Source organism: Lynx rufus, unplaced genomic scaffold (genome assembly GCF_022079265.1).
Source record: "Lynx rufus isolate CCGP_SWC_20201006 ecotype Redwood Valley unplaced genomic scaffold, mLynRuf1.p SCAF_9, whole genome shotgun sequence".
Classification (NCBI taxonomy): Eukaryota; Metazoa; Chordata; class Mammalia; order Carnivora; family Felidae; genus Lynx; species Lynx rufus.
This window is the reverse complement of record NW_025814897.1, coordinates 55703622-55718336: the sequence shown is the minus strand read 5'-3', so window position 1 is coordinate 55718336 and position 14715 is coordinate 55703622. Positions and strand designations below refer to the sequence as shown.

Here is a 14715-nt window from a genome sequence, read left to right as displayed (position 1 = left end):
CCTCCAGAACAAGGAGAGGTTCGGAGTAGCAGAGGCAATGAGGCAAAGCCCCGATGGTCATGTGCCCTGGGATTGGAGCTCACGCAGAGGGTCTGGGGGGGCTGAACATGGATCAGGGCACGAACGAGGGACCGCTCAGCAGGTGAGCTGAAGCTGAACCAGGTGAGAAGCTGTTGGCAGGGGTGAGCATAGAGGCGCATGGTCAGGTGCTCCCGGCTTCTCAGGTCCTACAGCCCAAGATTTCAACCTCCATTTAGCCATTCCCAAGCCATAGAATAACTTCCCCTCTCTGAGCCTCAGTTTCCCCAACTATAAAATCAGACTAATAATTGCATCCACTTTGTCGCGAGCTTTCACAGAGGGGATACCAGCATCTATGACATTTAGCACCGTGCCTGGCGCCCGGAGAGAACTCGGTAAATATTAGCCCCTTTTCTTGCCCGCAACTGCATTACTCTCTGGTCTCAGCTCTGAGGGCAGGTGTCTGAACTGAGTCACCCCTATTATTCAAGAAGGCTTTACTGAACACCTACTTCTAAAACATATACTGTGAGGCACCTGGCTGGCTCAGTCAGTTGAGGGTCCAACTCTATCTCAGGTCGGGTCTTGATTTCAGGGTCGTGAGTTCAAGCCCCACATTGGGCCCCACACTGGTTGTGGAGCCCACTGAAAATTAAAAAAAAATTTTTTTCAATTAAAAAAATTAAAATTTTATTGTGAGAGATTATTATTAATAGTAATAAACACTTACTGAGCAATTACTATGTGTCAGAATTGTGTGAACCACTTTATATAAGGGATTCCATTGAATCCCTGCCACCATCTTCCAAGGTAGTCATTTTCTTCGCTTTACAGAAAAGGAGTCTTTAAGGGGCTTAAAAGGAGAAGCAGAGCCAAAACTCAACCCCAGGTCCATGCGGCCTAACAGCAGAGCCCTTCCTCACTTTTTCTTGCTGTTCCCACCGTATTTTTTGGTCTGTCCGTTTTCCCAGCAGCCTCCCTGCTCTGTCCATTTCCCAGGGCATGAGGCAGTGAGTGCCTAAGGCAGGCTATATCATGCAGCGGAAACAGCATGAGCCTCAGAATCAGAGACCCGGGTTCAAACCCAGGCTCTTCCACTTGTGAGCTGACTGATTCGGGGCAAGTTGTTCTGACTGTCTGAGCCTCAGTTTCTTCATCTAAATTACAGAGATAATATGAAATCATGGATATGTGCACTCAGCTCAGGCTCTGACCTAAATGCCTCTTTCCTTCTCTTCATCGCACACAGGGATATGAGAACCACTTTGTGCACGTGACCTTGCTCTGGTCATGTGTGGAAGAATGACCTAGAACTTTCCGCTTATCTGGTAAACCCAGAATATAATCATCTGGCACCATCTGAAGCCCTGGAACATTGCTGCCTTCAGAAACCACAAGCATTGTTCCTATTGTTCTAGACCAAAGCAAATGCCTTCAGATGGTCTAGACCTAGGGAGGTTGAGAATTTAAGAAGAAGCCTGAAGAATCAGAGCCCAAAGGAGTGGATTCTAGTTGTGGTTCTGCCCCAACATGCTGTGTGACCCTGGACGAGCCCCTACCTTCTCTGAGCCTTGGTTTCCCCATCTGTAAAATCCGGGCTTCTAAGGCAGTTCAGCCTGTCCTGACTGTAGAGAATTCCTCCTGAAGGGTGCTTGTCCTCTCCCCCAGGCCCTAATCCTGAGCACTGATGTATGCCAGGCTAGGACAGAGAGGCTCTGTCCTCTGGGCCCCCGGGAAAATAGGCCCAAAGCAGTCAGGTTGGGTAAAATAACCTGATCAAGGTCTCCCCATCGGAACTCCAGGATAGTTGTTTGGTTACAAAGAGACTCACTGAAGTCAGACAACACTACCTTCACCCACGTATCAGCAGGAGCAAGACGACGTGTATGCTCACAGTTGGACTCCATGGTCCCACTGCTCGCACCCCTAGACTGTGCAGGCAGGGCCTCTTATCAGCACTTTATAAAAAATTAAATGGAAAGTCAGAGCAAGGGCTTCATCAACTTGCTTGAGATTACAGCTGGCACATGGTAGGACTGAAATATTCTCTGGTCCCATGCATCTACCTTCTGTGCATCCAATCGTTACATCTCTATGATTCCAACGTCCTGTGACTCTGATCGTTAGCAGCCTGTGTTCCAAACATCCGGCTACTGTTCCTTCCGAACAATCGTGGTGTTTCTGTTTTGCTTCCAACACTCATTAAGTCTAAACGCCCATTCTTTCGGGGTGCCTGGGTAGCTCAGTGGGCTAAGCATCTTGGCTGACTCTTGGTTTTGGCTCAGATCGTGACCTCACAGTTCACGGGTTCGAGCCCCACGTCAGGCTCCATGCTGACAGCACAGAGCCTGCTTGGGATTCTCTCTCTCCCTCTCATTATGACGAAGTGTGTTAAAAGCCATGACAGAAGAGGCCGAGGATGCTGCAAAAGCACCGGGCCGAACTCAGGACCCACACATAGTGGGCCAGAGACAGCCTCCTGAACAACAGTCAGCTAAGCTGTAACTGGAGGAAGCAGTGGGCTTTAGCCAGTGTTCCAGTGAGAGAGAACAGCAGGGGCAAAGGCTGGCGGGGGGTGGGGGTGGGGGACCTCACCCAAGGAACTGAAGACGGTTGCACATATCCAGAACTCAGAGGTACAGGTGAAAGGTGAGGCAGGAGAGAGAGAGGCTGGGGCCAGATAACGCAGGCTTCTTTATGTCATGGTAAACATGGTAAGCTTCATCCTAAAAGCATCAGGGTAGATTTCAAACCAAGTAGAGGCAAGATCAGTATTGCATCTGAAAAGAAACCCTCTCACTGTTCCAAAGAGCTTGGTCTGAAGGTGATGATATGCAGGCACCTCAAGGAGGTGATTTCCATGGTCTAGGCAAGAAATGCTGTCACCTCTCTCACTGGAACACTGGCTAGGCTCAGGTGATGTGAACAGAGAGAAGGGGACAGACAGAATTGAGAAGCTTAGGGATGCCCCGACCCCCGGGGACAAGGAAGAGGAGGGAGTCCGGGATGGGTACCAGGCTCCAGGTTTATACAGCTGGGTGGGCACCTTTCCGTAAGATGAGGATTCAGGAGGGGCAGGTTTGGGTGGGAGCAAAGCTCTGAATGAAGTAAACGAAGTGTAAGGCCTATAGGACTCGCTAGTGAAGAGGGTGAGCAGGCAGATTGGCCGGAGAGGTCTGACAGAGGCTGACATGAGCAGCGCCACCAGAGACAGAACATTCTTCAGCATCGGGCAGTAGCAACTGAAGGCATGGGGCAGGGAAGGGGTGAGCCACCCAGGAAACCCTGCAGAGTGAGAGGCATAGGGGATGCAGAGCAGAGCCTGGGGAGCCATAGGGCTGGGAACCAAGGGGGAGCCAGCAGAGGAGAGCAAGAAGGAGCAGCTGTGGTAGGAGACAACGTGAGGGGGGAAGCCAAGGAGAAAGACAGAGTCCGCTATGACAAATGTCACATGGTGAGAGTCGGTGAGCCACTGTCAGCAGCTTAGCAGTGGCAAGGACCAGTTTGTGGTTTTCTAACAGGGATGAATGGGAGTGAGAAAGTGGAAACAATGAATCTAGACTGTCATTTAAGAAGCGTAACTGATGCAAGCTGGGATCTTCCGTAAATGCTCAGCAAATATTTCTAAGTGAATGCATCAGTCAGAGAGATGGCTGTGGGAGGCATTCTCTGGTTTTCTTGGCTGGTTTGACTTAAACACCAGAGATACTAAAACAGAGGTTCTCAAACTTCCCATTTTAACTTGGTGGGGTGAGAAATCAATTTACAGGGTTATGTCCACCTTTGTTATAGCGAATAGAATAGAATAGAATAGAATAGAATAGAATAGAATAGAATAGAATAGAGGCGCCTGGGTGGCTCAGTCGGTTGGGCGACCGACTTGGGCTCAGGTCATGATCTCACACTCCGTGAGTTCGAGCCCCGCATCGGGCTCTGTGCTGACAGCTCGGAGCTCGGAGCCTGGAGCCTGTTTCAGATTCTGTGTCTCCCTCTCTCTCTGACCCTCCCCCGTTCATGCTCTGTCTCTCTATGCCTCAAAAATAAATAAACGTCAAATAAAAAAAAATTTAGAATAGAATAGAATAGAATAGAATAGAATAGAATAGAATAGAATAGAATAGAAAAGAAAACATCAGAGCATACTACCTGTGGTAAGGGTAAGTATTGTTCTGTCAAACTTTTGTTTCTGTACCCGTGTCCCTGGTTGTGTGATACTATGCATTTCTTACTACAGGCTGTCATTTAAAAAAAAGTCTGAGGGGTGCCTGAGTGGCTCAGTTGGTTGAGCATCTGACTTCGGCTCAGGTCACGATCTCGCGGTCTGTGAGTTCCAGCCCCACGTCGGGCTCTGTGCTGACAGCTCAGAGCCTGAAACCTGCTTTGTATTCTGTGTCTCCCTCTCTCTCTGCCCCTCCCCCGCTCATGATCTGTCTCTGTCTCAAAAATAAATAAACATTAGAAAAAAAATTTTTTTAAGTCTGAAAACCTCTTGATAGAACAGGTTTGCTTATGGATAGGAATGATTCCAATGTTCTCTGACAGTCAGCTTGTGTGGCGGTAGCATTCTGTAGTCTGTTTGTCCTGGGACAGAAGGTAATAAATTGAGCACACAGCCCTTTGCACGCAATAATGTAATCATGTAACCCAAGCCTGATAACAAAGGTCCCCCGAGTTCACTGGCCCTCAAGGACTGGACCTAGTCAGGAAGTCTTCTGCACGATGGTGTAAATGAGACATCTTCCCTATAGAGGGCGCTGTAGTGAGGGGCCAAGGAGACACCGGCCGGACAGACTTTGTCAGCTGGTAATGGCCCTGCAAATATATTGTTATTAATAAGCTGCTCTTGCCCAGGTCAGTTGGTGACAAAGCCAGGACTGGAATCCCATATCTTGACCTCCACACAGGGGCTCTTTGCCTGCTGAGGGTAGTGGTAGGATACAATCTTGGGCCTCTTTGCAAGCCAGGGTCTCCTGCTGAGAGGGCCAACCAGAGATCCAGGGGGCCAACAGAGGGAGCCTCCCTCTCTACTGTGTCTCCCTCCCCACTCCCTAGGCCAAAGCCACCTTCCTTCCATTTTTTTCTCTGCATCTGGAAAACAAATATCGTGCCTACCGAACTTTCCACACCCCACACTGTGTTCTCCGGGGCCATCCAATCAGGCTCCTGCTTCAGTTTCCCTGTCGATTTTTACAAACGCTTGTCCTATGCTGTAGAACGAATAAACAAATCATAATAGTAGTAGCCAACATTCAGCAAGTGCTCACTATATTCCAGACACTGTTCTACACATTCTGCATGGATTCATTTTAATTCTTACAATAACCTTTGAGGTAGGGACTATTTTTCTCACTTTACAGATCAGAAATGTAAGGCAGGGGCTCCTGGCTGGCCTATTCAGTGAAGCATGCTACTTTTTTTTTTTAAGTTTATTTATTTTGAGAGAGAGCAAACGTGAGAGCAGGAGAGGCAGAGAGAAAGAGGGAGAGAGAGAATCAGAAGCAGACCCTGCACACTGTCAGCATAGATCCTGATGTTGGGCTCGATCCCATGAACCACAAGATCATGACCTGACCTGAGCTGAAATCAAGAGTCCACTGCTTAACTGACTGAGCACTCAGATGCCCCTGAAGCATGCTACTCTTTTTTTTTTTATGTTTATTTATTCTTGAGAGAGATAGAGACAGGGCGTCAGTGGTGGAGGGACAGAGAGAGAGAGAGAGAGTGAGACACGGAATCCAAAGCAGGCTCCAGGCTCCAAGCTGTCAGCACAGAGCCCGATGCGGAGCTCGAACTCATGAACCTCGAGATCGTGACCTGAGCCCAAGTCAGAAGCTTAACCGACAGAGCCACCCAGGTGCCCCTGAAGCATGCTACTCTTGGTCTTGGGGTTGTAGATTTGAGCCCCATCTTGGGCATAGAGATTACTTAAAAATAAACTCTTAGAAAAGAAGAAGAAATGTAAGGCACAGAGAAAAGTTTAAGAACTTGCCTACTGTGGAGCTGAGATTCACACCTCAGCAGTTTGGCCCCCAAGTTTGCACCTTGCTGTAGTGAGTAAGTGAATGAATGAACCACCTTGTTCATGACAGAGGTATCTTCACTGTCATGGAAGGACAGAGGAAGAACCCCCAGGGATAAAGTGAAGGATTGGGAAAGTCAGGAGAGGTTCCCTGGAGGTGATACTTCAGCTGAATTCTGAGTAAGAGATGGGGTGGGCTAAGGGCCACTTCCGTAGGGGGGGGACAGCAGGAACAAACACACGGAGGCAGTGAGCCACTGCCAGAACCTGCAGGGATCCCCAACAGCTGGGGGAGGTCGGGGCATCAAGTCGCAGCAGGGGGCAGGGTGGAGAGCCCCCCCCCCAAAAGAAGCACAAACCAAGTGCTTCCAGGCTCAAAGGAAGAGAAACTGTGGGGAATGAAAATGTCTTTGTGGAGGAGGCAGCAGGGCTTGGAAGACCACGAGGACTGCAGCTGGCAGACTGAGCCGAGAAAGTCATTCCAGGCAGGGGAAAAAGCATGGAGGTGGGAGAGTGGGAGAGAAATATTTAGGGAAGCATTTGATTTAGCAGGAGGAGAAGGGTGTTCATCGCACAGTGACTGCTGAGGCACCAGCAAAGCCCGTGCACAGAAGTCTGCAAAGGAAGGGCTGGAGTCATTTCAGAGCCAGTTTTAAACTCTGTGTGCCCCTGGACGTGTCACTTCTGAGTCTCCGTTTCCACACCCGTAAAATGGAGATGAGAGACTACCTAAGAAGTTTGCTTAGAGGTGTAGACATGAGAATGTGTGTGGAAGGACTCTGCAAACTCTAAGGAAGTTCTGCCATGACCCCCAGTCCCCGAACGGACATCAGAATCACCACACAAGCTTTTATTTTTTTTAATTTTTTTTTTTTTTGAGAGACAGAGAAAGTCAGCATGAGTGGGGGAGGATCAGAGAGACAGGGAGACACAGAATCCGAAGCAGGCTCCAGGCTCCCAGCTGTCAACACAGAGCCCGACGCGGGGCTTGAGCCCACAAACTGTGAGATCATGACCTGAGCCGATGTCGGACGCCCAACCAACTGAGCCCCCCCCCAGGCGCCCCACCACACAAGCTTTTAAAAAACAGAGCATACCACAAGCCAACTCAGCTCTACGAAATCAGAGGAGGGGGGGGCTAGGAAAGGCATTCTTTTTCTTCCAGCTCCTCTTTTCTATTATTTCCTCGCATAGTCCTGATGCTCTATTAACTTTACATCTGCCAGCTTCGACAGCTGAAAAGAAGAAAATGCAGCAAGAAAAATAGTTAGAGATCTGGGAGTTTCATGGAAATGCATAGAATTTGGAGGTTTTTTCTGGTCAGGCCTTGATATCCATGATGAGAGAGAGAGCTTTCTCAAAACATGGGATATGAGCAAGGCAACCAAAGGGACTACTGGTGCCTTTGACCTCCAGTCTGGAGAGTTCTGAGAGAAAAGAAATCCTCAACCAATCACCCTCAGTTATAGTATGGCCGGTCAAGTTAGTCAATTACAGGTACACAGCACCCTACAACATTTTCGCCTTTGTGTTGATTCATTTGATCCTCCCTACATCCCTGTGAGGTAGGGCTTCTTGTTTATTCCCATTTTACAGGTAAGAAACTGGGGCTCAGGGGAAGAAAGGGACTAGCCCCAAGTCCATAGGTCGCCACGAATATAGCAACAGTTTGCTATAAGAATCTGGGGCTCTTCAGTTCCAAGGCCTCTCTTACTAGACCGCATTCTGCTTTTTGCGTGGATTGTAAGGTAGTACAAGGAACACCAGAGCCCTGTTGGTTCCATTTCTGCAGAAAACAGGTTGTGTGACCTCGGACAGATCTCTTGCCTTCTCGGGCCCTCCACCACTATCAATCTGGGTGGTTGTTACAGGGATTGAATGATACAATGACCTTTAAAGTATCTAGCCGCAGTCCCTGGTATGTGATCACGGTCAGGATGACCCCAGAAGGGTGAAGAGAACGGAAGTGAGAGTGCATATGTCTAAAGGGAGTGGCAACAGAATATAATGAAGGACCTACTTTACCTGGCAGAGGGCTTCTGGGGGAGGGGAATCTGAACAGAGACTTGAAAAATGTACAGGGGCTTCCCTCCCCCAGTTCCATGTAACTAGAGGACTAGAGCTTTAAATGTGTAAGAGGGAGTGGTCAGAAAGGAGACTGAAGAGGTGGGGGTAAGGTGGGGGCATATCTCATGGGCCTTGAATGCCGAGCCAAGGAGTTTGGCTTTTGCCTTGGAAAGGTTCTAAGCAGACAAAATGTCATGATCAGTTTTGTGGATTTGCAGTTTAGGAATGCTATTTCTGCTGCAGTATAGACAGCAGACAAGGCTGCTGGACATTCCCTCTCCAAAGCCCCAGTTAGGAAAGATCAGGGAAATGATGAACGTGGGGAAGCTGCCTCCAGCCACCAACCAAGATGTGAAGAGCTGTTCATCACGTGTCTGTTAAGTGAAAAGCCCTTTGGGGGAGCCTGGAGGCTCCAGCCCAGCGGGTAGACCCTGCATACAAAGGGCAATGGGAGTTAGCATCCCCCTTCCCCCACCCCCTGCATTCCCTGGGAGTTGATTATTAATCTCCATTGCTCAAATGCTCAGCAGGAGCCTCACTCCGTAACTCCACATCAAGGAATGTGAGTCTCCAGGCCAGGGCAAAGGGGGATTCACCAAAAGAAAGCCCCCTCCCCCACGGGGAGGGGGGCCAGAAAGTCAGGTGACCATGCCCCTGTCCCCTCTCCTCCCAAGCCTGCTGGGCTTTCCAGACTCTACACCATCCCTGATGGGAGACTTCTAGGTATAACTATAATGGCAATTTAACAATACAGGATGGCGCTTCCTGTGAAGCAGACTGAAGTTTTACTAAGTTACCTTGTTTACTTCTCACAACAGCCTCTTTTACAGAACCTCAGAGAGTTTAGGTAACTTGCCTAAGATTAGGCTACCTGCTGGCTAGCTTGGGTTGGAGCCTAAACCCAGTCCACCCTCAGGGCCCTCACCAAATGCTTTTTGGGGGTCTCCTCCCCCAGGCAGGGAGGGGGCTGTGGGAAGGGTCTGACTCCTCCTGAGGGCTCCGGGATGCACAGAGAATGATTAGGGGATGCAGAGTTGAATCTTAGTGGCCCATTTATTATAAGCTCCACTGTGAGGAGGTGACTGGATGCAAAGGAGCCTATGGTACAATTTCAAAGACTGATGCGAAGGGCTGGTTGGTCCCTCTGGGCTCCACCTCTGGCAGCTGGGTTTCTAACTCCGGGAGGACAATGGGCAGAGGAGAGGGGTGAGCCCTTCCTGTGCTGCACTGATAAGATGGGGCTCCCAGCCTTCTCCCTTCACCTCCCTAACCAGCAGGGACTCTGGGGGGTCTCAGCCCAGGTGAGTGGCGCCTTCAGGACCACACAGTGACTGGGTGCTGGGAGGACTTGCAAGAGTACTTTGTTCTCCTTGCAGCAGATTCAATTTTGCTGCCCTGAGGCCTCCTCTCCTCCTTCCCCATCTCTCTGCGTGCCTCCCTCCTTCCCCAGGCAGACAGGCACACATATACACACAAGCCCCAGCAACTTTTTGTAATTAAAAAAAAAAAGTAATAAATAAGGATCAAAAAGACTGGGAGTGCGAGTCTGGGCCACTGCAGGGGGAACATTGCCCAGTCTCTGCACCCAGGGGCCCTCTCCACAACAGAAAGTTCCTGGGAGGTCCAGGGTCAAGACCAAAACCTCCCTCAACCCCTGGGCCAGATACCTGGGGGGTGCCTAACAACGTCCCTCATCCCTGTCTAAGCGTGTAGACTGGGAGACTCAAACTCACCCTGTGTGCCAACCCCACATAGGGATTTCTCCCCCGACCCCCACCTTTAAAAGTTTGGGGTTGTTTTATGTCTTCCTGCCCTTACAACCATAAAAAGGGGTGAAGAGAGGATGGAATGCAGAGGGAGGAATAAACCGGTGCCGACTCACACACACAGTTTCCCTTCTTAGAAATCCAACCAGCAGTCTACGGTCCCCTTCAGAAAAAATTAGTCTGCTGTTTTCCTTCTCTCTCCCCAGGTTTTCTGCCTGAGCCTGTCTGTCTCCTCTCTGTGGGTTCGTCTTTCAGCCAGTCTTTCAGTTTCAGATTCCTGATGTACTTCTCACTAAAGTCTCTGGACCTCTTTTTCACTCATTAAAAAAAAACAAAACGGGATTGAACTCGAGAAGAGGGGACCCTCACCCACCCAATCTCTTTCTTACCAACATCCCCCCCACCCTCTGTCTTACACACACACACACACACACACACACACACACACACTCTCTCTCTCTCTCTCTCTCTCTCTCTCTCTCTCTCTCTCTCTGGCGACCTCCAGATGTTCCCGACCGTGCGGCCATCTGCTGAGGTTGCTCAGGCGCTCCGGGGGAGGGGGCAGGGATCCCGGTTGCAGGAAGCTGGGAGCCAGGCCGACTGGAGTGGGCGGGAGCTGCGTGCGCACTTTTGAGACGCTCCCTAGGGTGGAACCCGGGCTCGGCTCGGGCTCGGCAGGCGGGCGGGGGGCGGGGCGGGCGCGCGCCGGGAAAGCCGGCACTTTGGCGACACTCCCTAGGTCGCCAAGCTGCGGGCCCGAGCCGCCACTGGGCGCCTGGCAGGCGGGGCCGCGGGGCGGGGGGGTGGGGGGGAGTGGGCTCCCAGCGGCGGGCGGGGGCCGGGGGGGCGGGCCGCGCCGCGCGGAGAAAAGCGCCGGCCGAAGGGCCCGCGGCCGGGCCGCCTGGGTGAGCGCGCCGAGGCGGCTGCGGCGCAGGCTTCCAGGTGGGTGCGGGTCCCGGGTGGAGCGAGAGTCTGCGCTGCGGGAGAAGGTCCGGATCCCACGACCCCAACCTCGCCGCCCCATCCGGCGAGCAGGCGGGCGGCGCTGGACTCTGGGGGCGGGCCCAGGGCCCCTCAACTTTTCGTGGACCCAGGGCGTCGGCAGCCGCTGCCGGACGCCCCGGCCTCGGCCGGGGTAGGGAGCCCGAACTAAGGGGAGAGGGCTTCCAGGAGACAAAGGCTCTGACCGGGGGCCGGCGCCTCTGGGGTCTTTGTGCGGACACGTGCATCACGCGTTTGTGGGTCTTTGTGGATTTGGATCCGGGGACGTGCATCTGCCTGCGCCTTTGTGTATTTGTGGCTTTGCGTGGCTGTTTGGTGCCTGTGTCCACGTTCTGTGGGCTAGCGTTTGGGTGTGGGTGGGCGCATCGTTGTGTGTCCGCGTACGTGGTCTGTGCCTGTCGACGTGTCTGGGTTGGGTGTCCGTGGAGTGTATGCGCGCCTAGATCCAGACACCGCCCCAGCTCCTCGCTCCCCTGCTGTCCACCGGGGCCCCAGACTTGACTTCAAACTTTTCTCCTGGTTCCTCGGGCAACAGCCCTGGTCCTCCTCCCCCTGCAGCCCGGGCAGGGGCGCTGGCAGCCCTCCCCTCCTTCACCTCCTGGGGTCCTTAGTGCCGCGAGGGGATAGGATGGGGGGGGGGGATTGGTCAGCCGCGCTAGCGGACTGGCCCGGGGCTGGGAGGAGCGTGCCGGACGCCCCAGCCGAACCAGCTCGGACGAGAGAGGGAAGCGGCCAGTCCTGGGCCCCGGCGGGGGGCTGGAGACAGGAAAGGAGCCGGCAGCTGGGTTTGCCCGCCCTGATCTTCTCGGTGCGAGTGTATGTGACCGAGGGAGACGTGTCTGCTCGGCGGAGAGGCCGGCCCCAGCCCCCGGCTCCGCTTTGAGATCCGCTCTCCGCTGGCGTCCCGCCCCCGGGGGCTGGTGGGGGGACCAGCCCTCCGATCCTGTAGGTGAGGAGGCGACGGCTTCTGGGCTCCTGGGATCCGGGCGCGTCCGCGGCGCCGGCTCCAGTACCCTCAGCTGGCCTGCAGAGAGCAGGAACCGGGCACCTACTGGTTTCCGATGGGACGGCCACGGGCCCACAGTCCGGCTCTGGGCGAGTTGCTCAGCCTCTCGGAGTCACAGTCACCCTGTTGTGAGTGGGGGCGAGGAGCTTGCGGTGGGGATTACCTGTGCCGCGGGAACCCGCCTGAGAGCCTGCCGCCCACACTTGGCCGGGGCGAGGAGGTGACTCAGGAACTCTTCTCCCATCCTTCCTCCCTGCCTGCTCTACCCTTCAGAGAAGTCCAGACTTGCGGAGCCTAGGTCTGATAGTGAGGGAGGGCTCAGGGGTGGGACTCTGCTGGGCCTTTGATCCTGAGTGGGAAGATAGTAGCCCTTACACTTTCACTCCCCTGCCCCCCTCACCCCCTACCCTGCACCAGTCTTTAACCTAGAATTTTACCAGATGCTGCAGATGTGAAGGAGGTCCACGAGCCACTCACATAGGAAGGAGGCTACCATGGCTCTATCCGTTCCCCTAATGGGCTTCAGTTTACCTTCTGGAAAGGGAGGTGTTGACTTCTCCCCTCCCTTGCTGTTGTTGCTGACTGGTTGAGACCCCAGAACCTGGGGACACTTTGATGTTTAACACACACCTCCATTCTGACTTGAGAAGTTCCCAGGCACTAATTTGCTGTGTTGAATGAGGGGGAGGAGAGGTGTCTTTGAAGTTAGGGAGGGATGAAGTGAGGGGGGCCTGGAGCCCCTGCAGCCCTGGAAGGGAAGGCTGGAACTCGGCAGCCAGGGGAAGCCGGGGAATATGTCCAGGAAGCAGGAAGTGTCTCCCACTGAGGAACACCACTGCATGGCTCTGTGTTTTCTGATAACACAGACAGAGGTGGTCAGCATTGTGGACTATCAGATGCAAGGTGTGTGTTTGGGGGGTGGGAATTGGACTTCAGCAGGAAGGGAAGGCAGGGGCCAAAGATGAGGGCCTTGAATGCCAGGCTTAGGAGCTGGAATTTGAACCTGTAGGCGGTAGAGAGCTGCCGGAGGGTTTAAGCAGGCATAATAGAGTGGGATTGGTAATTCTAAGGAAACTTCCTCTGGTTTGTGGGTGGTGTTGGAGACTGGGAGACCAGTCTGCAGGCAGAGTTAGTCAAGAACCTAGATTTTACCCCCACTCCATTGCTTCCTAGCCCTGTGGCCTCGGGCAGGTGACTTTACCTCTGGTTCTTAGTCTCCTCATCCTTCAAATGTGAATGGTAGTAATTCCCGTCTCACTGATCTGTTGTGTCAAGTGGCGTAATGAATTACGTGTGCTAACAAAATGACACGAGGTTTGTAGTCTGCCTTACATTGTTGGATTGCACTGACAACAGAAGGCAGAGACAGCATCCACTGTGGTCCTAAACCTGATTTCACCACTTGGCGGGGCCCTCAGTCTCCTGGAAGCTTGAGCCAATTGTTGCCCTCACCAAGCAGGAGGAAGCTCTCTCTCGTCTGCTCTATCCCCTTTCACCTGGCCAGGCCGCACACGGGAGACGAGCTGGACACAGATACGAAGATGGCCACAGACCACAAAGTGTGTCATACTTTGACAGGAGCTGCCCAGGGGCCATAGGAGCTTAGGAGGACCGCGACCTTTTGTTGGATGAGGGGCAGATTAGGCCTCACAGAGAAGGTGGCTTTTGACTTGAATGTGTGCATTTGCGTGGTAGACAAAGAAAAGAAGGACATCTCTGTCATCTTCATCACAGAGGACAACCTGTGCAAAGGTGTGGGGCCCTAGAAGCAAGATAGGCTTCTAGCGTGGCAAGCTCTCTTTGTGGGAGGGGTTTTAAGTGGGAGAGGTTTTATTTTTTTTTTTAATTTTTTTTTTAACATTTTATTTATTTTTGAGACAGAGAGACAGAGCATGAACGGGGGAGGGGCAGAGAGAGAGGGAGACACAGAATCCGAAGCAGGCTCCAGGCTCTGAGCCATCAGCCCAGAGCCCGACGCGGGGCTCGAACTCAGGGACCGCGAGATCGTGACCTGAGCTGAAGTCGGACGCTTAACCCACTGAGCCACCTAGGCGCCCCATAAGTGGGAGGGGTTTTAAGTGGGAGGGGTGGTGAGGGCCGATTCTTCTGTTGGGACTGTACTCCGACGCCCAGCAGGGCTGACAGTTGGAGGCAGGGGGCCAGGAACAAGGCTGCTGTAGCAGTCCAAGTCATGAGGCCTGCTGAGCCCGACCTGGGCAAGGGGAGGTAACTGCCTGGCTTGGGGGGATGAGAGAGGGGAAGATAGTGACCCACCTACCCAGGCATAGCCGCTGATTCTCCTTCTGTCCTCATTCCGCCACATGTGCGCCACAACTGTTTCAGCCTGCTTTGTCTCCTGCCACCTTTCCAAACCCCCTTCCCAATTCCCAGATAGATCCTGCTCAGCACTAGTGGCCCTGGTAGGGCCCTGGATGGTGCACTAGAAGAGAATCCAAGGCTTGAGGATGCATTTTGGATTCTTCTGTAAACCCTGCCACTGCCTCGCTTTCAGATCAGCTGGTGTCGAAGCTCCTTTTTCTTTCCTGGCCCCTGCAAGGTGTCACTGGGGGCAGGAACCCACACACAGTGAGCACCAAAGCGTGCCAGGCCCGAGGCTGAGTTTTCATTTTACCTTGTGTAATCATCCCAGTGACCTGCTGGGAGCAATACTAGAATTCTCAAGCATGTTACAGATGAAAGCTCAGACTCAGGTGAGGGCACGTGCAAGCCTCCTAGCAGGAGAGGCCCTCTGGGGTTGGAGCCCGGTCTACCTGGCTGCAAAACCCATTCCTCTGCCCCATACTGCCTCCTCGTGTGTCCCCACATTCTGCGTT

General features: G+C 52.9%; 1 protein-coding gene across 1 annotated transcript in view; it reads right to left on the bottom strand.

Annotated features, from left to right (window-relative positions):
* The window catches only part of LOC124505923 (guanylate cyclase D-like), a 105801-nt gene extending 93424 nt beyond the window's left edge, over positions 1 to 12377 (bottom strand). The window contains exons 1-2 of the mRNA XM_047071976.1: positions 12359 to 12377; positions 10390 to 11022 (exon numbers count right to left, since the gene is read on the bottom strand). Of these exons, the coding sequence (XP_046927932.1) occupies positions 10390 to 11022; positions 12359 to 12377 (652 nt within the window). The remainder of the gene's footprint in view (positions 1 to 10389; positions 11023 to 12358) is intronic.
* Positions 12378 to 14715: the final 2338 nt, after the last annotated feature.